The sequence below is a fragment of the Pipistrellus hanaki genome (genome assembly GCF_964339955.1).
Source record: "Pipistrellus hanaki genome assembly, chromosome: 11".
Classification (NCBI taxonomy): Eukaryota; Metazoa; Chordata; class Mammalia; order Chiroptera; family Vespertilionidae; genus Pipistrellus; species Pipistrellus hanaki.
This window is the reverse complement of record NC_140513.1, coordinates 14,361,901-14,385,157: the sequence shown is the minus strand read 5'-3', so window position 1 is coordinate 14,385,157 and position 23,257 is coordinate 14,361,901. Positions and strand designations below refer to the sequence as shown.

The window sequence follows — 23,257 nt, the reverse complement described above, 5'->3', positions numbered from 1 at the left end:
GGAAAGGTACCTCATAGTAAATAAATACTGAGGACAGAACACGGTGATGGAATGAAAGTGTTAAGAGTGGGAAGGAAGGAAAAGAAGCCAGCATTTGTTGTGCAAGTATTACATGCAATTAATTCACAACACATTTGAGTGCCTATTGGTTCCAGGCATTATGTCAAATCCTGAAGATACACAGACTGATTATCAAAGAGAACAGCTAAGGTTCAGGTGAGAACAATAGTGCTGTGCGAGCCAATATTAGGGGCCCTCAGCTGGGGGAAAGAAGGCTTCCAAGGAAGTGCCAGCCCCGCTGAGAAGGAAGCAGGCATAGGAGCGGCCGGTGAGGAGTGGGGGAAAGGTCGGGGAGAGTAAAGAGCATGTGTGAGGGAGAAGTATTGTCTGGCTGCTTTACACACACCAGCTCCTTAGAAATCATTCTTCCACACGAACTCTATCATTTCCTTTCAGGTTATTATTCTCTCAATTTAATTTGATTTTATTACTTGGTGAAAATAGGCCTCTAGCAAAAGTATCCAGTCACAAGTGAAGGCCCACATCAGACCAAGCAAAGTCGAAATTTGGGGACAGGGCTGGGCTAATTATTTGGGAAGGAGGCTCTGAGATGAGGACTAGTCAGCGGTCAGCCTGCCGGTGGCCCTGGTCTCTGGGCAGCAGCAGACATTCTCCAAAGGGCCACCCCTGCCAGGAGGCCCAGAGCAGAACGGGGCGACGGGGCTGGAGGGAGAGATTGGACAGGTCTGGCTGTCCCTCTGGAAGCTGGGCCTCACAAGGACTGATGAGCACAGGGTGTCGGCCTTCCGTGTGGACGGGTACAGAGATGCCAATCTGCCACCAGGTGGGTCACTGGAAACTGGCCCCGTGGACGTTCATCCGAGGAGTTCTTTGGTCTTCACTGCCAGATGCTTGTCCAGCTCTGCAACGGTGTCGTCGGCCATCTGGCTGATCTGCAAAAACACGAAATGGGACAGCCTGGTCACAGGGGCTGGAAGAGGGCGGGGAGAAACATTCCAGAACTCTGATAAGGTTATCTGGGAAATAATAATGGTGACATAAGCTCATGTCCATTGAGTCCCAGTCAGGCACTCTACTAAAACTTGATGTACACACCCTTTCTGATTCCTAACAGGTACCCCATTATTACCCCCACTTCACAGGTGAGGGAACTGAGGCAGTTAGATAACCTGCTCAGGATACACAACTAGAAAGTAGCAATGACAAAAGTGAATCCTGGGTAGTCTGATTCCAAATTCTTAACTAATTTCATAGGGAACAGAGAAGCCAGTCATACCCGTCCCTTAAGGAACTTCTAGAATTTCCTGCACTCAGACATTCTACTATATAAAGCCCTCACACTAGTTGATAAGAAGAATATTAAGATCCCAATAGTTAAGCAGAAAAACGTCTTGAAAAAAGATGAAGTACATCTGGTTAACAAACATGGAAAATTCAATAGACACTGAAGAAATGGAAATTCAAACAAGACATAATTCAGTCATCAGAGTTAACAAAATTTGATGTTGTGGTTTTTAATTACAATATTCAATGCCAAGAAGCTATGGTGAAATGGATAAGGTCACATATCATCAATAGGGATTCAAATTGATGCAAATGTTCATACCATTTTTAACCCCAAATTCTCTCAATGGGAAAATTACCACATGAGTAGGATCTAAAAAAAAAGTTCTTAAACAAAGATATTTATCTAAGCTTTGTTTTTAATAATGAAAAATCAGAAAATCCAAAGTGAAAGAATGGGTTAGTTGGATACATATAAAAATTCAAAAGGGGTAAGCCTTGGCTGGTTTGCTCAGAGGTTAAGAGCGTAGACCCAGGGACCATAAGGTCTCGGGTTCCATTCTGGTCAAGGGCATGTACCTAGGTTGCAGGTTCCTTACCTGGCCCTGGTCAGGGAATGTGCAGGAGGCAATGAATCAATGTATCTCTCTCACATCGATGCTTCTCTCTCTCCCCTCCATCTCCTACCTTCCTTCCACTCTCTAAAAAAAAAAATCAATGGGAAAAAAATGTCCTCAGGTAAGGAATGAACAACAACAAAAACAGGTTAAGAGGATCCATTTCTTATAAGAGGGTATAAATACGAATAAGATTCCAGTATATATTTCTGAAACGTATGAATTTTAACTATTTTATAACAAGCATGGATTGCTTTTGTAAACATGAAAAAAGAATGCTTAAAGATATTACTTACAATATCATAGAAACATACTTATGTTACCCCTGAATTAAAGAAAAACCAGGATATGAAATTGTGTATATGTATACAAAGCAGAAACAATCTCAAATGTTCAAAATTATGCATATTTTTTTAAAATTGGGAGGAAAGCTGTCAAAATATTAATAGTGATTATCTTCCAGTGATGGGAAGATAGCTGATATATTATTCATGTGGCATCTGTCACATCCCCAGCACTGGCAAGTGCTCAGGAAGTAGTTACTAAATGAATAATTATTGAAGTTCTCTGTGCTTTTCTGTATTTTCTGCAATAAACCCATCCTCCCTCAGAATGAAAAACACAGTACAATTTGGTAGGTGCTGCAGTCTCCCTCCCGGGTCTTAAAGGGACCTAAGGCAGGAAGCCTCGGCAGGAAGCTCTGAGGGGTACACAGTGCTCAGGATCTGTGTTCAGAAGCACAGTGGCTATTTGACATCTTTATTTGCAGACCACAGGCCTTGGCCAGGAATTGCAAAATAAATGCACTGGAAAGGGTAGAACCGAAAAAGGATTTGGAGCAATGGGCCCCAGGCATAGCCAGCCAGGCTCTCACCATAGCAACAACTGCACATTTTTTAGCTGAAAAGCAAAGCTCCTGGGGCTGCTGGGAGAGCTCAGAATGGCTGCTTGGTCCCTCCTCACTCGGGTGCTGCAAACCCTGGAAATGCTTCTTCTGCCCCCACCTGAGCAGCTTGCCTTGCATGGGGCATGGTGTGGTGCCCAGCAGCACGCCAGCACGTGCAGGCTGGCAGCCCCGGGCAGCCAGGAACAGCGCTGCAAGCCTTCTCTGGAAAATGGCGTTTGGGGACAGAGATGGAGACGGGGGAGACACACACACACACACACACACACACACACACACGTAGGGGGACGATGTGATAATGTGGGCTCTGGGTTAAATTCTCAGCATGGTGACCAGGCACACGTCCTTTCCCCGTTTGAGTTTCAGTTTCCTCATCTATTCAATGGGGTGCTGGTCCCTTCCCTAGAGCGTAGTTGGGAGGGTTAAACAAAGTCATGAATATGCAAGCATGTTTTAAATTGGTTATTTGCTATGCAAATGCTGCTTGTGTTACTCTGATTTGTACTGTCACTTCCTGACATCTTTTCAAATTAATTAATTAATGAAAATATTTACTAACTTTCTACCACATTATAGGCACAGAGCGCCCTTAGGGACAGTCTGCCTGCAAGTTCATCTCCTCCATCTCCATCAGACTTCCTAAAATAATGAGGATTAACAACAACGACAGGATACCAACACTTCCCACTCACTACATGCCTGACTATGGACTAAAAAGTTGACACGTTATTTCACATAATCTTCAAAACGTATGAAATACCATACTCATCTCCCTTGAATGCATTATGAATGTTAATTATTTCACCTGACGATTGCATAGTAGTTTAAAGTATACAAAAGTGTTTTGTTCTCTGTTACTTCATTCAAATCCAACAACCTCACATAACCTCTCTGAGGCAGGTGGCACAGGTATTATTTCTATTTACAGAAGACTAAACCAAGGCGTAAAATGTTAACTAACCCGAGCTGAATCACATCAAGTCGGTAATGAGACTGAGCCAAGAACTCAGCCCCCCGCAGAGACCACTGCCCCGGGCCTAGTCCTGCCTCCTTCCAGGCAGAACCACTAGTCTCATAAAACAGTCAATCCCAGTCCCGGGTGAGGAGAGAGACATGGGAGAGCAAATAGGCAGAGAATTACTGAGGACAAGCAACGGTACTCGCCACTTTTAAGCAGCTGTGGGATTTGGTCCTCTTAACCATCCCGTGAGAGGCTTACAATGAGGAACCAGAGGCTCAGAAAGGTGAAGCCATGTGCTGGCCTGGAGCTGACAAGCCCAAGAGCCGTTGTGACTGCACAGCCGGAGCCCTTTCCATTCCGTGTGCTGCCTCACGAAGATTATACCACCATCAGCATCAGCAGCATCACCATCACCATCACCATCACATCTGCTCCCTACAAGTTCAGGAAAATGCAAGGTAGAGAGGAAGAGGGAGGCAGGAGCACACAGTACACCGGGGGCAGGCTCCCTGAGGCCTGGGTGCCACTGGGAGCCGCTCCCACCGCCTCACTCAGTCCCGCCTGCTGCCCGTCTGCTAGGAGCCTTTCCTTCCTTCAGTCCCACTAGCACCCAGCGTCACTTCAGAGCAGTTCCGTTTCTCAGAAAAAGGCAGCAGTGAAAGGATCTTGGCCAGATTTACTGGTGGTTTCTGCCAAGTGCTTTAATGTTCAGCAGGCCCATTTACAGCAAACTGCAGCGAAGGTGAAACAGCAGGCTGACAGATGTCAGAGCCCGGCTGGGAGACCCTGGGCCTTCTTCAGCAGAGCTGGCCTGAGCTGGGGGCAGGGATGGAGGGGCAGCGTTGGGGGGGGGGGGGGCGTGCGGGGTGGAGGGGACATGACTGCAGGGAAAGAACCCACCATAGAATCATTTCCTTCTTAAAGACCGAAGACAAAACATTTTTATGATACAATTTTGAGAAATATGACCTCAGAAGACATTTGGAAATTTTTTTAATAATTAAGAAAATCTCAAAGTATAAAATTAAAATTGTTTATAATCTCATCACCTGAAATAACCACCATTAGCATTTAAGTGAATAAACTGCCAATCTTTTTATGTACTTGAAACTCTTCATTATAAAAACAAAATATTATAATACTGTTATGTAATCTACCTTCAAAAAATAAATTCCAAAAACACATCTGTAAAATATTTTTATAATTGTTGCTATATGTAGATTCCAGTTAAGGATGTAAAACAACTTATTTTCCCACGGTTAGAAATTTAGACAGTTTCCAGTTTACATAATCAACACACACTTTAATAGATAAGATTTTTGGGCATGTGACAGGGGGTAGGGGAGGCTGGCGGAAGGTCAATGGGGAAAAAAAAGAGATATATGTACTACTATATGTAATACTTTAAACAACAACAACAAAAAAGATAAGATTTTTGACAATTTTAGATAAATTCCCAAGTCAGTGAATCAGAAATGTATGGATTTTGGTATAGACTGCCATACAATCCTCTAGAAAAACTGTATGGCTTTACACAAAGAATAACGTAATCTTGCCAATGGAGTGTGGAAGTAAAAGCAACATTCCTAACATAAGCAACATTTTAAGCTCACATTAAAAATTCTAGGTTCAAATATTAGGGATCAGAAAAGGCAAAAAAAAAAAAAAAAAAAATTAAATACACATATTCTAAAAACCCATGGCACTGTGTACCAAGAACCTTAAAACATACATTCCCTTTGCGCTGTAATCCCACACTTGGGACTGTATCCTACAGAAATCATCGCAACAAAGATGTGTGTATAAAAATATGCACTGCAACCTTACTTAAAATAACAAAAACGTTTAAACAAACTAAATGTCCAACAACAGGGCTTATGGAAGTGAATTGTGGTATGACCACAGACTGTTTTGCAACCATTAGAAATGTCTGTTTATAAAAAGATTTTTAAGACACAAGAAAATGCTAATGGTTTTAATGCCAAACAGAAAATAAAAAGCTGTATACAAATTGTACGTACAGTACATGTTCTCAATCATGTTTAAAACTATGTAGTTTAAAAAAGGGGGAGGGGGAGAGAAATTCCAAAATATTAAGAGCAGTTGTTCCTGCAATGTGGGATTTATGGGTGAATTTTTCCCCATGTTTAAAAGCAGTCTTCTGAACACTCTGCATTTTCTACAATACTTTGATAATCAGGAACAAAGTAAACAAATATATTTTTAAAACTACCTGATAAAGCAACTATCAGTCCCCGCCTGTTTAACTTAAATAAAAACACACACGAAAAACTGAAGATTGGTGCCTTCTGTTAGGAAAAAAACAAAATGAAGTGTGTACAAAATTGTCTCCTATTTTCTTATTGACTTTGAATAAGTTTTTATCAATAAGAACTAATATTTAATTGATAGTATATTAGAAATAAAAATTGTTGTGAAATAAATATATAGTAGGATCTTTTTTCGTGTAATATTACATAAATGCTTACAGCGATAATTTTAATGTTAATAATGGTCATCTCTTGGTGATGAAATTTCACTTCTTAATTTTAAAAAAGTTTACACGAAACATGGATTGGTTTAGTATCAGAAAAAATGAATAAAGTTACTTGCACTTTGAAAAATGATGTACAGTAACAAGCACTGAATAAAATATCTAATCTGAAGAGGAAGGTGAGAAGCCACGTGCCAAGGACTGAAGGCTTCCAGCAAGGTCTTTGTCAAACGGGTTTCATCAGGAGAGCTGGTTATCCATCATTCTCTTTTGCAAGGAGCACGGGCTCTGGTCCTGAGTGAAGACTTATCACCAGGAAGCAACCACGGGGCCAAGTGTCAGCTGTAGAGATGAAAGCCCGGGGAGATGGACAAGGAGCTGGCTCTGTGGGGCCAGGCCTGGCTCTCCCAGGACTGATCAGGGCTCAGGGAGACAGCTAGCTCTGAACTGTCAGCTGATGCAGGGAGAGAGGGGAGTCCAGGGATGGCAAGCAGGGAGTTTGAGGGTCTGGGTGTCAGGTAATGGTGCTTCTAGCAGCCCCAGGGCCACCCTCAGGGCAAGAATTACAAATCCCTTGTTACAGAAGAAAACCACGGAGGAGCCTGTTACTTCCCAAGGCCACAGGACACCAACTGCAGAACAAACAATCCCTTTTAAACTCAGGTGCCCTGCCACACCTTGTCTGCTTTTGCAGAATCACCTAGGGAACTTTTTAAAAATACACATTCCTGGGAAGACCTGCTGAATCAAAATTCAGGAGCAGGGCCCAAAAATTCACATAAAATTCTCCCCTGGGTGACCGTCTGGCCTGGCCTGTGACTAGCTGGCCCAGAAGGGGAGCAGGCAGTCCATGTATGGCCTCCTCAGGTGTCCTGCCTTCCACCCCTTCCCTCTTGGTCCGAATCCTGCTCAAAAGCTTACTAACTAATGCTTTTATTGTGGTCCAGGTGGCTTTGGGCGAGCACTTTATAGTACACTCAACATTATAAATTCTATCTCCTAAATACTGGTAAGTTCATCTTCCTAACTTAATTCCACTTATACCACACAGGTCAGGCCACTGTCATGTCCTGGTTAGATTTCTTTCTTTCTTTAATATATTTTTATTGATTTCATAGAGGGAGAGGGAGAGATAGAAACTTCAATGATGAGAATCATTGATTGGCTGCCCCCTGTACGCCTACTAGGTACTGAGCCAGCAACCTAGGCATGTGCCCTTAGACCAGAATGGAACCTGGGCCCCTTTAGTCCGCAGGCTGATGCTCTATCCACTGACCCAAACCAGCCAGGGCAGATTTCTTTCTTTTTTTTTATTTTTACCTTTATGACTGAAAGTATTATATATGTTCTCCTTTTTTTCCAGTGACAGGTGTAAGTGCCACCACTAGGCACACCAAGAACACTGTTAAGTTCTCACTTCTCAGCACCCAGACCACCAAACTGGGACAAGAGAGCAACAATGTATATAGGCTCTGTAGTCAGTCTACCTGTCTTTGGATTCCATTTCTATCTTTTACCAGCAGTATGACTTTGGGCAAGCCATTCATTCAGCTTCCTTGGACCTGTTTCCTTGCTGCCTACCCCTCACAGCTTTGTAGTGACAAGGATAAATGAATTGATGGAAAGAGTTTGGCAGCCTGGCATGCAGTGAAAGGTCAGCAGATCTCCTCCTCCCTATTCCCAGGGCCCAGCACAGGGCGAGGCCTAGGACAGAGACCCAGTCAACGAAAATCACAGCAATGAAGGACCAGGGTGCTGCATTTTATTTTCATTTTCCTCACGTTAGACATGAACAAGTGAATGCCTGGATCACATACAGAGGCGTTACATCTGCTGGGAACAGTACCTGCTTTTCTATGAGTCGAATGGTGTCCTCCGAGGTCTTGTCCTTTGATTTCTTCAGCTTATTCATTGCGTTGGTACGAACCTTCCGTAAAGAGTCTTTGGCCTTGTTGGTGTTCTGTTTGGCAAGTTTTGCCAGCATTTCCCTGTGCTCCCTGGTTACTCTGATAAAAGAGAAAAATGTAACATCACACTGTCTGTTAGCTCAACAGTTTGTAACCTCACTCTCTGCCGGCGGATGAGCTTCACATCCTGGCACGCCCATGGGGATGCTCAGGGTCAGGTAAAGCTCCTGGTGAGTTCGCTGAGAAGAGCCAGTAAGAGTTCTGCTTAAAAGCATGAGCCAAGGAGTCTAGGAATCTGAGGGGCAAATCCTAGCCATGCCACTTACAAGAGGTGTAGGACTTATTCTCCTCAGCGTTCCTGTCTTTATACGGGGACTTGTCAGTGCCTGTTTTAGGCAGTGAGGTGAAGATCACGAGATGATGCCTGTACAGTGTTGGCTCCTGACCTGGGCACATTTTAACTGCTCAATAAAAGGAAGCAACAGTTGGCGATAACTCCATCCCCTTCTCTCCCACTAAAGAAAGCGATGCGCCCTAACTGGTTTGGCTCAGTGGATAGAACATCGGCCTGCGGACTGAGGAGTCCCAGGTTCAATTCCGGTCAGGGGCATGTACCTTGGTTGCGGGCACATCCCCAATGGGAGGTGTGCAGGAGTCAGCTGATCGATGTTTCTCTCTCATTGATGTTTCTAACTCTCTATCCCTCTCCCTTCCTCTCTATAAAAAAAAAAAAAAAAAAAAAAAAAAAAAAAAAAAATCAATAAAACATTTTTTTAAAAGAAAGCGAAGCAAATGAATAACGATACTACAGAAACAGCATCATCTCTAAATCTCTAATTCATCCAGAACAAATAAGTAGCAATCTTTAGAATCTTGACTATTATAGCAAATGACTTGTGAGTCACCTCAAAACTGACCGAGAAACGAGAGTCCCAACGTAACATAAGAGAACCAACGCACCAGTCAGCTTCCATAAGGACCCAGGAGAGCGTCTGGCATATTATAAATGCTAATGAATGTTAGTTACTTTTACTGCCAACATCTCATCATAACAACAACAAGGAGCACATGGAGGGCCTGCTATAAACCACCAGGACAGTCTCTTTATATGGTGATCCTTACAACAACTCTATGAGGCAATTATTATTAATCCTGTTACATTAATCATCTCAACATCCCGGCAGCAGAGTAATCCGTCATGTTTGTCCTGCCTTCATGTCTTTGTCCTGTACAGATCAAGGGCCCAATACCTATCAAAACCAGTGCTGGGCACTGAGGACAAAATGATGAACATTTTGTCTTGCTCCTAAGGAGCTTAGCTGGGGAGAGAGGTCAATAGTGAGAAATTAACAACATGGTGTGGGAAGTACTGTGGACAGGGACATGGGAAAGCATCAGGTGTTAGAGCCCAAAAGAAACTAACTTAAAAGCTTCTGTCCTTGTTAAGGGAAGACCTTCCTAGAGAAATAATTTATTAATGTGGTGGTCGTGACGTCTTTTCACTAGCATTCTAGTTCCTACTCCTTGCGTTTCCCCAGCCACTCAGAGTAGCTGTACAACTTGCTTTGGCCAATGAAATGTGAGAGAGATTATGGGCATCACCACAGGGCAGGAGCTTTAAGAGCCAGGGTGTGTTCCACCACATTAGCTTCTGCTGGCCACAATACACGTGGCACATGACTATCCATCAGCTTAGTTCCCAGAGTGACTGTGATGAAGAGTGCTCATCATACAGCATGAGCATACATTTCTGTTGTGTAAGCCATGGAGATCTAGGGGTTGCTTGTTATTACAGCACAGCCCATCCTATTCTGACTAACATACCACACTAGGATCTGAAGGACGAGAACAAGTTGCCAACACTAGCATGGCAAAGGGAGACTTCCAGGAGGAAGAAAGAGCAGGTAGGAAGGCTCCGAGCTACAGAGACCAAGTTTTATTTGAGGAATTGACTGGAGTGCAGATAACAAAGGAGAGCGACAAGAAGAGAGACCAGAAATTCCTATCAGGAAGGGCCTTGTAAGATCATGAACTCCATTTTACAGATTAAAAAATGAGACCCAAAGGAATGTTAAGTATCTTACACAAAACCAAACCTAGTCTATCCTGTCTCAGAAGTCAATGGTCTTAGTACGACAAAATTCCTCTGCCCTCTGCGTCCCGAAGTGGACATCCGTGGCATATGGTTCCTGACCCTCAAATCAATGCAGTTCTTGCTCAGTAAGGACAATCCCAAGTTCTGGATACATGCTCCGTGGGAAACAGTGGCAAGCATGTGGTAAAGACTTAGTGGTATCCACCTGGTATTTTTTCCCTGATGGAATGAGAAGAAAACTGAAAATTTTTTTTAGAAAGATACACTACAAAGTAGACAGCTGTGTTATAAAGAAATCCTTCTGGATTCAGCTAATTGAAGGTAGTCTCAAAATAAAAATGATTCTGATTACTACATTAAGCCCCTCTATGACAGATGAGTACTTTAAGTATATTACCTTACCAATCCTCACAACAGCTCTTAGAACTAGATTCTCAAACCCCCATGCTGTCCGGAGGAAACTGAGGTGCAGAGGTCGAGTGACTTGCCGGTAGGCTTGAGTGGCAGAACTGGGACTCAAACCCAGGTCTTTCTGGCCCTGATTCTTCCCACTGCTCCATGCTGCCCCCCTTGTACTCTATTTCACATAAATTCGGCACTGCTGCCATGACTCTGCTCCCAGGCAGAAAGCTTTTCAAAGCCAGTAATATGAAGCTTGGGACTGAAAAGGACAAAACCACCATGTCAGGAGTTTAGGGATTTGGATCAGATCTTGTTACTTTTATGGTTTTTAATTCATTGAACGAAAATCATGATGACATGTTTAGGTCTCTTTTTTGTTCTGCCAAAGCATATGTCGGTATAAGGAAGGAACAGGAAAATTAAAACTTGATCCACTGATTCAAAAAACTTAATCCTGCTGAAATACTAGGAGGGCAGAAAATAAATGAATCTAAGTCTGTAAGAAACCTCTCAAACTTCCCTAACAAGAAGTATCTCAATCGTATATTTCATATATAATTTGAAATAGGTATCCTACTGCTTAGAAAATCTTTAATAAAAAAAATTATTTAATCAACTTCCTCTTCACTATATTGTTTTATTTACAATATTTTACATGAAGGGGAAAATACCATACATTAAAAAATATATAAATTGGGGCTCAAAAAATCTTAAGAGCAAAAGGCAATATAAAGAAAACCAAATCACAATATATGTAATTTAGCCTTACTAAGTGCCTTTTTTATTAATATAAATGTGACATTACCACACTGTTAACACCAGTTTCCACACAATAGTATCCAATTATTGACACTGGAAAAAATATTTCAGTTTTAGGATGCAAATAATATAAGGAAATGGAGAAGGGAGCTCAGTGAGGAGGGGAAAAGGGAAGGAAGAAGAGGGGGCACCCCATTGGCAGGGCTGAGCTTGGGGTGTTGAGCTGGAAGGTATCTAAAATACAAGGTCAGAGGCAGTGAGGGTGATGGAAAGGCAGTGGCTCTGAAGTCAGACCGATCTGTTTCATTCCCATCCAGAAGCTGACTTGTGCTTGGGCCAGCGACTCACTTCTCTCTGAGCCTCAGTTTCCTCATTTCTAAGGTGGAAATAGTAAAAACACCTTAATATCTTAAGGTGACTGGGAGAGCAATCACACGTATAAAGCACCACTAAAGAAAGCAGCATATAGTAGCCTTGAGTAAATGATAGCATTATGAATGTTTTAATCAAACACACTTAATTACTTTCTCATGAAACGAGGGCACATCTGTTTTAGAAAAGAAACATACTATATTATGGAAATATGTTAATGCCTTTCCAAACCAGTGATTAATACATCCGATTGTCTGCATCTCACATTCGTGGATTCTGAGTACACCCTGGTTTGTATTCCAGGCTCCTGAACTCAGCCAGTTCATCCGAGCAGCCTCTCTGCGCCTGGCATGCGCTGGTTCAGGCACCGGCAGAGCCCCCTGTGCTCCGTGCCAGACCTGGGCCAGGCCGAGGAGCTCCGGAGCAGAGGCAGGCCCGGGCCACCTCCTCGGAGGCTCAGTGCAGTGGTGGGGACAACTGTCAACCACTACTGAGAAAGAGGATGACTGCTGCTGGGTCAGAGGGACGGACCTTCTGTGGAGGGAGCATGCATACTGTCTGGAGATTTGGAAAATGCCCAGGAGATTCAGAGTAATTTGTCAGCTGCAGAAGAAAGGAGAGGGCATTTCAGGCAGAAGCACAGGGAGAAATATAATGGCAGGAGGGCATGAGACTTCAAATGGTGCAATCGGAGTCCAATTTGTTCTGGAGGCCAAAGCTTTTAAGGTTTTTAGCCATAAAATTCTGGTTTCAAAGAAAATCACGGCATATAGAACTGATAAAAAGAAGGCTATTCCAGTTACTGAGGGAAAAGGCACCAAGGGAGGGTGTGGCCTAGAAGCTTAGCTCCACCCTGACTGCCCTGCACGTCTGGGCCCCCACTTTCTGGCCGACTAACTTTAAGCAAGCTATTTAAACTCTGAGGTGATTAAAATCATTTTGATAGATTTTTTTTCTTTTTCTTTCTTTCTTTTTTCTTTTTTTTTTTAAGAGAGGGAGGAAGGGAGAGGGACAGGGATACATCGATGTGAAAGTGAAACATCAATTGGCTGCCTCCTGCATGCCCCCTACTGGGGATGGAGCCCACAACGTAGGCATGTGCCCTGACAGGGAAACCACGGGCAATCTTTCGGTGCATGGGATGATGCCCCACCAATGAAGCCATACCAGCCAGGGCTAAACTCTCTGAATTCTGATGTCTCATCTGGAAATAGAAATTGAAAACAAATAAACAAAAACAAACCTACCGTTCTGAGTTATTGTGAGAATTCGATGAGATAATACATGGAACATATACACTACAAGGCTTGGTGGAGAATAAACAATCAGAAACTGTTGGCTGCTTTTGTTGCAATTGTTGTTTATGTTTTGGCAACCATTGAGGCATCTTCAAATAATGAAGAGTTTCCTCATGAAAGTTTTTATCAACAGAAAAAGGGTAGGGCAAACAATCTATGCTTCAGTAAGATGACTTTTTGAGATCTGACTAGTAATTTAACATCTCATGCACATTTTAAAATAAAATGTTCCCAGCATATAGCCGTGAAATTTTTTTCTTCAGTATTCATTCATTCAGTTTACAGTATCATTCTACAGCTATTTACTGGGCACCTATCATGTGCTAGCCACTGTGTCAGACACTAAGGATATAGCATCAAACACATTTGTGCTTAGCCTTAGCCGGTTTGGCTCAGTGGATAGGGCTTGGACTGAAGGGTGCCAGGTTCAGTTCCAGTCAAAGGCACAGGCCCAGATTGTGGGCTCGATCCCCAGTAGGGGACATGCAGGAGGTAGCCAATCAATGATACTCTCTCATCATTGATATTTCTATCTCTCTCCCTCTCCTTCCTCTCTGAAATCAATAAAAATATATATCTTTAAAATGACTACAATGGCAAATTTTACTTATATCTTACCACAAAAAATAAAAAGTGGGCAGGAGGAAAGAGTCTTAGCAGACTGTTCCTAAGAACAACACAGAATACCATAGCTGTTGGAGGAAACATAGTGAGGTGTGTATTTTGTGTGGACAGCGATGTACAAACCAGGTCTAAGCATGTGGCTAACGTCTGCAGAGGGAGCCTCCGGGCAGGCAGCGGGGAGCTCAGGGCGCGCCCCGTAGGAGCGGGGCCGGGTTGGGTGATGGAGGCAGAAGGCTTTTCCGCTCGGGTCAGAGAGCCTCCCAGCACAAGGCAGGGGTTTGGCTGAGCTGGCAAGGTCACACTTTGTTTGTACAAACTCCTCCAGCAGGTCTTCCAGTAACATCCTGGATGGGGGCCTTCCTGCAAAATTCCTTGAGCGTGTTCCCACAAACAATGAGCTGAGGGCATGCCCGCTGGTAACTCACACAGCAGAGAGGCACTGACTGAAAGATGCTTCCTCTGGTTTCAAGGAGAATGGGGCACCCGTACAAAGCCATTCGCCAGGTGTGTATCAGAGGAAGCTGTGCTCAGCTCGGGGATTTACAGTAAAAACCTGTGAGAATATGACAGCACTAGACTTCAAAGGACCTTTGGTCAGTTAGAGGAGAGTTTAAAGGGTAGAAAGGACATGCGCGAAAGCCAGGAAGACCTGGAGTCCCAGCTCTGCTTAGCTTCGGAACTGTAGGCATGCTTCAGCTTCTCCGGACTCACTTTCCTCGCATGCAAAATGGGAGTAAGAATGTTTCTGAGGGTAGAAGCAAGATTATGAGAAATGATGGTGCGTATGTGCTATAGAAACTCAATTCATGGTGGCTGCATTCTAATTTTAATGCAGAATCTCTAGGACTTGGGGAGAGGATGTGAGTGGTGAGGGAGAGAATGATGAACAGGTTTAATCACTTGGAGCTTGGGCTATGGAGTGGGTGGTGAGCAGAGAGAAAAAAATAGAAACCAAGAAGGCAGCAGGCAGCAGGCAGCCAGGCAGTGGAGGCTCAAGTTCTGCTCTAGCAGCTGAGGGTGACGGACAGAGGGAGAAGGAAGCATCGAACACAACTCTGACAGCTTGTGGAGAGAAACCCTGTCACCCCCTTCCTGATTTCAGGGAGACCCCACCCCACCCCAGCCAGGAGCATCGGCCTGCAATCAGCAGACACACGCCTTGCTTTACTGCTTGTCGGTGGGCACTGGCCTGAAGGAAATGCTTTTGTTTGAGTAGCCCAGCCAGATTTCCTATGTTTCTAGGCATGCAATCCCCTCTCCTCGCACCCACCCCTCTTTGACTCACAGGCCTGTATTATGTGCCCTAATGTCTCAGAAAGACAGTAAGCATCCTTTTTGCCCAAAGGCAATCATGCATGTACTCTGAAAGGACTCCTCCCACGGCAGAAACCAGTTCTCTGTGGGAACGCACTGGCCACCTGCTTTCAAAGGACTGTCCTGTGACTGAGGCCTGGCTAAGCCAGACATACCACCCGGTATGAAAGAGAAAGGAGGCTGAGCTCCGAACTCTCAGCTGAGTGACCTTGATTAAGTCACTCCTCTTCTTCCTTGTCACTCCAGAATGATGGACATCCAAGTCCAGGAATAAGTGAAAGCAAGTCTTAGCTCCAAAGAGCAGGAAGAAGAACACGGGTTTGGGGACCACGGCAGACTTGATTTCCAATCCCAGCTCTGCCCCTTACAGAGTAAATCAGTAACGAGGGACAATTAGCTTTTCCTCTCGAACCTCAAAGAAGGATGTCCAGAGAAGTGTTCGGGAGAAGTGTCTCTTCAGCCAGACTGCCAGGGCTCGAGGCCCAGACCTATAATTTCTTAGCTGTCTGGGCCTGGGTAGGTAATTTTACCACTTTGCCTTGGTTTCACCATCTGTCAAATGTGTACAATACCATTAACTTAGTGGGATTGTTATAAATATTGTTACTAAATGTGCTAGCATGTGATGATGTGCTCAGTAAACATTACATGTTTTTATTTCCTCCAGTTGTCAAATGGGGGGCTAGTAAATGCTACTTTTCTTCCACAGTTAGTGTGGGAGCAAATGAGAAAGGGGATGGTTGCAGAACTCTGCATCCTACAGCTGTTAATCATATCCGTAATAGAAATACCAGTGATGTGTCCTACTGAGAGAGAGGACAGCATGGTGGCTACGAGCCCGGGCTCTGAGAAAGAATGCCTATTCTTCCACTTATTAACCGTGTGACACTGGGCACAAAGAACTCCATTCCCCTGTGGCTCAGTTTCTTCCCCTGAAATAGGGGTGATCACACACCCTCCTCAATAGCACCTGGAACAGCAGTGGGCATGGAGTGAGTGCTCACATTCATTGACTCCGTCGACATTGGTTGCATACTTTCTATATGCCAGGACCTGCTCCGGGGGTGAGGGCGACAGCTTATATATATGAGCAACAGCTTCTGCTTATATGTACAAGGTGACAAAAGTTCCTCCTATTCACATGTTAGTGAAGGAGGCAGAGAGAGAGAAAATAAATATACAAAGTGACACTTAAGTGCTGTGAAGAAAAGAAAGCAAGACAGGGAGATAAGGAGGAACCTTACCATCAGAGTAAGGACCCACTTATATCTGCCTGGACATCTGACCCCAAAGTCATCTGCTCCCCTTCAATAATTAACACTCCCAGAGCTCTGTCCACGCACCAGGCTCTGAGCTGAAGCGCTCTGCATGCCTTAGCTCAGCGAGTCCTCACAGCACCTCCATGACATCAGTGGTATCCTCACCTGGACTTTACAGGTTAGAAGAGGGAGGCTCAGACAGATCAAGTAACCTGCACAAGGCCACACACATTCCCGGGAGACCTGGAGTTGAGCCCAGTGCAGGCTGACTCTTGAATTCCATTCTTCCTTCGCTGGTGCCAGACCAGTCTAAGCACTGATCTTACTAGTGGTAGCAACAAGAATAGCAGTGCTCTACCCATTAAGTTCTGCATAGATATAGGTTGTTATTACTCTTTCAGCTCCCCTACAAGTCCAAGTGCAGTGAGAGAAGAGAATCTATAGAAATGGCAATGGACTAGTGACCTGACCCATAGCTGCCAATTGCCAGGTTCTGCAAACAGGTGCAGGACACAAAGGGTGGAGAACAGAGGAGGGGTGGATGTGGACAAGACTGTCTTTTGGGGTGTAGCTTCTGCATATGTGTAGGTGGCAACTTTCTCCTCAGTCTATGCTCTACTCTAATTTCTGATAGAATGTTCTTATGTGTTTAAACCAGAACATCTGTGCTGGGAGGGAGCCCCCAATTTATACACTTGGGGCCTGGAATAATAAGAGGTTTTTCTGAAAAAGCCACAGGCCAGGTGGGAAGCAACACTGAAGAGGAGAAGGCAGGCATCCTAAAGCCTGGAAGGCACTGGAACGCACTGAGCAGAATGAATGGCCCAGAGAAAGCAGGGGTGGCAAGCAGGCGGTGGAAATGAATGGGCTGGAGAGGCAGCTGCAGTTGCTCAAATGCAGTTTGTGGCTGCCCAGCCCAAATTAAATTATTAGGCATTCTTTGACTTCTCTTTTCCCGTCAAGATGGCTAAATGTTTGTGTGTCAGGCGGGTGTTGCGAGAAAAGGGAATATTTCCTGGACTGTGCACATTATACACAAGATCCACTAGCGATACGGCAGCTAGACAAGGAGGCCACAGAGCCGGAAGGAGGTAGGTTCCCGGTCAATATCCTAAGGAGCAATGTGATAAGGTGGCAAGAACCGGGGCTTCAGAAACAGACAGATTTGATTTGAATAATCACTCCTCCAATTACTAATCTGTGACCTTGAGCAATTACTTGAACTAATCCCCAGTTTCCTCATCTGTATTATACCCACCTCAAAGGGAATTTCTCTGCAACACAAACAATGTAAGTACCGTGAAAAGGTGTACACTAGACGTGTTATGCAAAAAAGCAAATTGTGGAACTGAGATCTTTAATCCTATTTATGTAAATTATACATTGTATATGTGTTTTTTGTTTTGTTTTAATCTGGAAGGATATATACTAAACTTACCAACAGTTACTTCTGGGAAGAATACTTGGGGAAGAGGGAAAAGTTTTGTTTTTCTGTAGGATTTGAATTTTTGCAGGTCTCTGATCAAATGGCATAAGAAGAGTCTTCTAACATCATAGTGCTGTGAGAATTTGGGGAGAAACTGTAAAGCTCTCAGCACAGCACCTCCAAGCACTACAGCTGTAGTGTAGCTGGCTAATAAATAGCACCCAAATTTGATTACATGGATTTCAGTGAATCTTGGCTAAAGGGGATGTTCAAGTGACCTATCCAGTTGACTGACTTCTCTAAGTGAAAGAACACTGGCCAGGGAAGAAAACAAAAGCTATACACATGGTCAGTGGGTACGGACATGACCTGAGCTTGAGGCTCGCTGGTCTTTGGCCGAGAGCCAGGAGAAAAACCCACGCAGCCGCACAGAGCTGGACCCCCAGGGCTCTGAAGAGGACTGAGTGACAAGGACCATTCTGAGCCAAGTCTGACCTCTTATTGATTTAGGATTATCTTCCACATACTTCCCCAAAGGATCAGAGGCAGATTACAGTGAGAGTCACTTACTCAGTCAACTAATTTTAAATGAGACGATAAGAACTGAAGGAGTGTAATGAGGGTGAAGCACTGAGATGTGCTGCAACTAAAAATAAAACTTAGCGCTGGGCATCCAGAATTAAGGCAAAAAAACAAACTTGCAGGCTGTCATTAGGCAGAGGAAGAATCATGATCAAGCAGGAAAGGCAAATTTTCCTAGAACTAAACTCAACATGTTATAATCAGAAACTGATCCTAGGAAGTTATGCTTCAGATTCCCTTCCACCTCCCCAACCCCTGACATCAGCTTTGGTGTGTTCGTTTCCTCGGTATAGCTTTGCCAGCTTCCAGCTCTGTGACCCAGTCAATGCCTCACCTCTCTGAATCTTAAGTTTCCTCTTCCTTAAAAGGGAATGCTTATATATGAAAGGGAATGAAAGAATATTTGCTACCATTAACTGGGTGCTTGCTATACATTAAAATCATTATCTCAAAAAACAACACATCATCTCACTGAAATCTCCCAATAACCATGTAAGGCAAGACCTATAAGTATTTTGCAGATGAATTCTCTGATACTCAGAGAGGTGGAGATGTTGCCATTATCTCACAGATAAAAAGGCAAGCCAGAACTCAATTTCATGCTTCTGTGATACCAACACAAATTTAACTGTACTCTTCCACTTTCCCTGTACATGGAAGCATGGTTCTTAACACATAGTAGGTACTCAACATATTAGTTCCCTTCCTCACTCCTTCCTTTCCTCCTAAAGTGTGTGTATATACAGGGTAGGGGAAAAGTAGTTTACAGTTTTTCCTATGGAAAATAATACAATAATAAATAAATAATAATATAAAAATAAACTTTGTTCCATGAACTCACAACTGTAAACCTACTTTTGCTCTACCCTGTGTGTGTATAGATCTAAAATTCAAAGTATACTAAAATAATAGAGTTATATTTACGTATATAGCTTCTTTCCTCTAAGGAGATCATACTACTTAATCTATTTTCTCTACTAATCCTACCAAATCTCTACCTATCATTATTACTTTACTTATTTTACAAATAAGGCACTCGAAAGCAGCAAGCTGCTAGGGTGACATGCCCAGAATCAAATGGAAGTCACTGCCAAAACCAAATATAAACCTTGGTCCTTTTTTCATCTAAATCAACCTTTATCCTCTCATATGACGCAGCCTCCATAATAAAGAACAGATCATTCATTTTTTATCTGGAAAACTACCAAGCGTACAATTCAGTAAGGGGCCTCATGACCTTACCACCTTGTCAAAGGGAAGAAAGTATATAAAAAATGAGGTTTGCAGGAGCAGACGGTTTTGGTCCGTCAACTTTCTCTTGGATTACGCCCATTAGTTAACATAAAATAATGTAAAATATAATGTAACAGAGCCCCATGTCTTTGGAAATTCAAGTTAAACTCACTGATCCTTCAAACTAATATACACTGCACCAAGAGTGATCGCTAAGTCCTGTTAAGTCCTGTGGGGCTGCAGAGGTGCGCGTTATGTGAACTAGATCTTTGAAAAGAAAATGTGATACACAATCAGACCACTCGAAGGGGAACTGAAGCCAGCAATGAATATTCGGCAGCATAAGTTCCTAGCCTGGCAGAATTTTGGAGCTCCGAGAGGGGTCTAGTGTAGGAGCAAACTGAGGCTCAGGAAGGTTCAGTGACTCTTCAAAGATTTCTCAGACAGGAGAGCAAGAACTAAAAAATAAACCTGCTGACTACTATCATTCCACTTGCAAATCTCACTTCTAATGTCCATGAGTATACTTAGCTGGCACGCTGGTAACAGAAAAACTTGGGGTTCAAATCTTGACTGCTACTTACTGACCATGTGATCTTGGGCAAGTCCCTTTCCCTTAATTTAAGTGTTTTCATCTAAAAACGGTGGGTAATAGTACACTCCACAAGTAAGCTGCAGGCAAAATAAAGGGCCCAGCATAGTCTGTGAGCTCCATGAAGGCAAACGTTAGGTTCCCAGCATTCAACACCAAGCCTGGCACATGACACATTAGCAGAAAATTGGCTAAGCAAATCAATGAATTAACCAAGCAAAAAGGGTCCTGAACTTGAACCCAGGTCTACCTGATACTTAAATACTAAGCTATATCGCTTCCAATTCATTTGATTTCTAGGCAGAGTGTTAATTCTCACAGAATACCGGGAACACAATGAAATAAGACTGCCATTTTCTGGTCATAATGCAGGAAAAAGTTCCTGGACTCTCAGTTTGGGGATTAATTCTTGTTGCTAACCTGGGTGCATCTGGAGGCTTTGGAACTAACTAAACCCGGTTTAGGTCCAGCTACATCATTAGCAGTGTGAACTTGGAGGGAATGTTACTTTACCTCTCTGAGCTTCTTTCCAAACCTGGGGGGAAAAACCTACCTGGAGGGGATGGTATGACAATGAGGCAACATGTGTAAAAGAATACAGGGTAATATGTGGCAAAGACAGACACTCAACTAGTGTTACATTCCTTTCCCCGTCTAGTTATTTGAAAGCTTCATTCATTCATTTCACTTAGGTCTCCACTCAATTGCCACTTCCTTCCTGCACCTCCCGATCCACAATAAAACCCAAACTCCCTCTAACTCATCCTGCTTGCTTTTCTTCACAGTCCTTACCATCACTTGATATTACCGTATGTATTTCTTTGTTTTCTGTTTACTATGCCTACTCACCTATAAGGACAGGGGCTTTTTGTTGTTTGTTTTCTTTAATGCTTTATCTCGACAGCTAGGAAAGTACCTGGCATGTAGTTAGTGCTTAATAAATATTTGCTGAATAATGAAATGAATTAATTTAATGCACTGTGTAGGAATAGGGACTTAAAGATAATTAAGAAATTATGCCCTGGCCGGTGTGTTCAATGGTTAGAGTGCCAGCCTGTGCACTGGATGGTTGTAGGTTCCATTTCTGATCAAGAGCATGTATCTGAGTTGCAGGTCCAATCCTGCCCCCTCCCCACTCATGTTGGGGTGCTGATGAGAGGCAACCAATAAATGTCTCTGTCACATTGATGTTTCTCTCTCTCTCTCCTGCCCCTTCCATTCTCTCTAGGATTAATAGAAAATGTATCTTCACTCCTCAGGTAAGGACTTAAAAAAAAAAAAAAAAAAAAAAGGCTAATTAAGAAATGAGATTACAGAGGAGAAACTAATTCTGCCTGCTACGGAATCTGAGCAGGTGGAAGATCCATATCTCACCTGGACTACAGCAGCTGCCTCCCCACAGTTCTCCTTGAGAATGTTACAGCTTCTCTTTGGCATGTCCAAATTGCCAGCATCACTACTCTTGTACTTTGGGGCCATTATTAAGTGAAATAAAGATGACTTGAACACAAGACTTTAATACCACAAGTGGTTGATCTGATAACCCAGACAGCCACTTAGTAACTAATGGGGGGTCAGCATACACAAGCGTTGATATGCTGGGCAAAGGAATGATTCATATCCAAGGTGATGGAGCAGGACGGCTTACGATTTCATCACACCACTCAGAATGGCACACAATTTTAAACTTATGAATTCTTTATTTCTGGTATTTTCCATGAAATATTTTTGGGCTACAGCTAAACACAGGTAAAAACTGCTGAAAGCAAAACCACAGATAAGGGGGACTGCTGTACATTTTTTCCATTTAATCTAAGTTCTATATGTTTATATAATTAACAATATCCTGTTCTTATGCCTAAAATTCTTCAACAGGCAAGGACTAAGGTAAAAATAACTCTTCAAGGAACATGGATTCGAGAGTACAAGTATGGAGGTCTTTTCTGACGAGGGCTTTTGTGCAGGCAGTTCCCACTCCCCAGGCCGACTCTTCCTCATCATTCAGCTTTCAGCAAATGGTATTTCCTTAAATAGGCCTCCCAGGCCAAAACTGTCCCTGCCACCATCGCCCTCAGCAAGTCACTCCCTGCTCCGGCCTCACTGCCTTTTCTCTCGTCATAGCATCTCATTGTCTGGAATGCTTTTATCTGCATATGTGTCCCATCTTCCCCACCAGAGTGTAAAGTACATGAGGTCAAGGACTTTATCAGGTTGACTGCTGCATCTCCAGCCCTCGTACACAGTAGGTACTCAATAAATGTTTTTGAATCAGTAAAGCTTAAAAGATGTGGGAATTTGCCAGGAGGAGAAGTTCAGGTAAAGAAGTACTGTTATGCTATCAGCCTAACAGTATCCTGGGTGTTGGCTTCCCCAAGGAAACCAACATCAAAATATGTAAATTTCTGCCAAACTTACTTGGGAATGGGTACCCGAATTAGTGTCCCTTCCACTTCTGGGTTCAGATTCATTCCACTTTCTCTTATAGCCTTGATAGCTGCAGCTGTACACTGAAAACCAGATCAAAAGGTAAACAGAATTAGTAAATAATTATTACCAGATGCAAGCCCTCTGTCGATAACTGGCAACCCATCTTGGCAGAACATGGAAACATTTAGTTCTGTTACCAGTAAGATCAGGAAGTTACATTGGTGTAGAGTGCTTTGATCAAGCAGAATAGCAAACTATGTCCACTCCTGGTACCAGTGTACTGCGGGAGGAAAAAAAGCAAAGAGAAGGAAAAAATAAAAAGAAAACAGCTCTGCTTCTTTGAAAAGATTTCAATGGTTTGAGGCAAGACAGATCAAAACCACAATAAATCCTCAAGGGAGGGGGGCTGGTCTGTACAAAGATTGGTGTAAAGACAGATGAAAGATTTTATACATTAAAAATTCCAGTTGACATTTTACACTCAAAATATACCCGTGCCGACTTGGAATGAGTAAATAAATTTAACTCGTTCGTATCTACACACACAGCGATCTCACTCATGCTTTGGAATGAGCAATGGCTCCCAGTGGGTGTGCTCCAGGAAAGAGAGAATGGTGTGCTGGCTGCACGCATGGGCTTTGGAGTCAGAAAGAGCTCAGTTCAAATCCCAGCTCTGCTTACCATGT

At 43.3% G+C, this 23,257-nt stretch overlaps 1 protein-coding gene across 2 annotated transcripts in view; it reads right to left on the bottom strand.

The window, feature by feature from the left end:
* Positions 1-457: 457 nt before the first annotated feature.
* The window catches only part of MRRF (mitochondrial ribosome recycling factor), a 39,898-nt gene continuing 17,098 nt past the window's right edge, over positions 458-23,257 (bottom strand). For both annotated transcript variants that reach the window (XM_084899265.1, XM_084899266.1), the window contains exons 5-7: positions 22,560-22,651; positions 8,128-8,287; positions 458-953 (exon numbers count right to left, since the gene is read on the bottom strand). In XM_084899265.1, the coding sequence (XP_084755391.1) occupies positions 876-953; positions 8,128-8,287; positions 22,560-22,651 (330 nt within the window). In that variant the 3' untranslated portion in view covers positions 458-875. The remainder of the gene's footprint in view (positions 954-8,127; positions 8,288-22,559; positions 22,652-23,257) is intronic.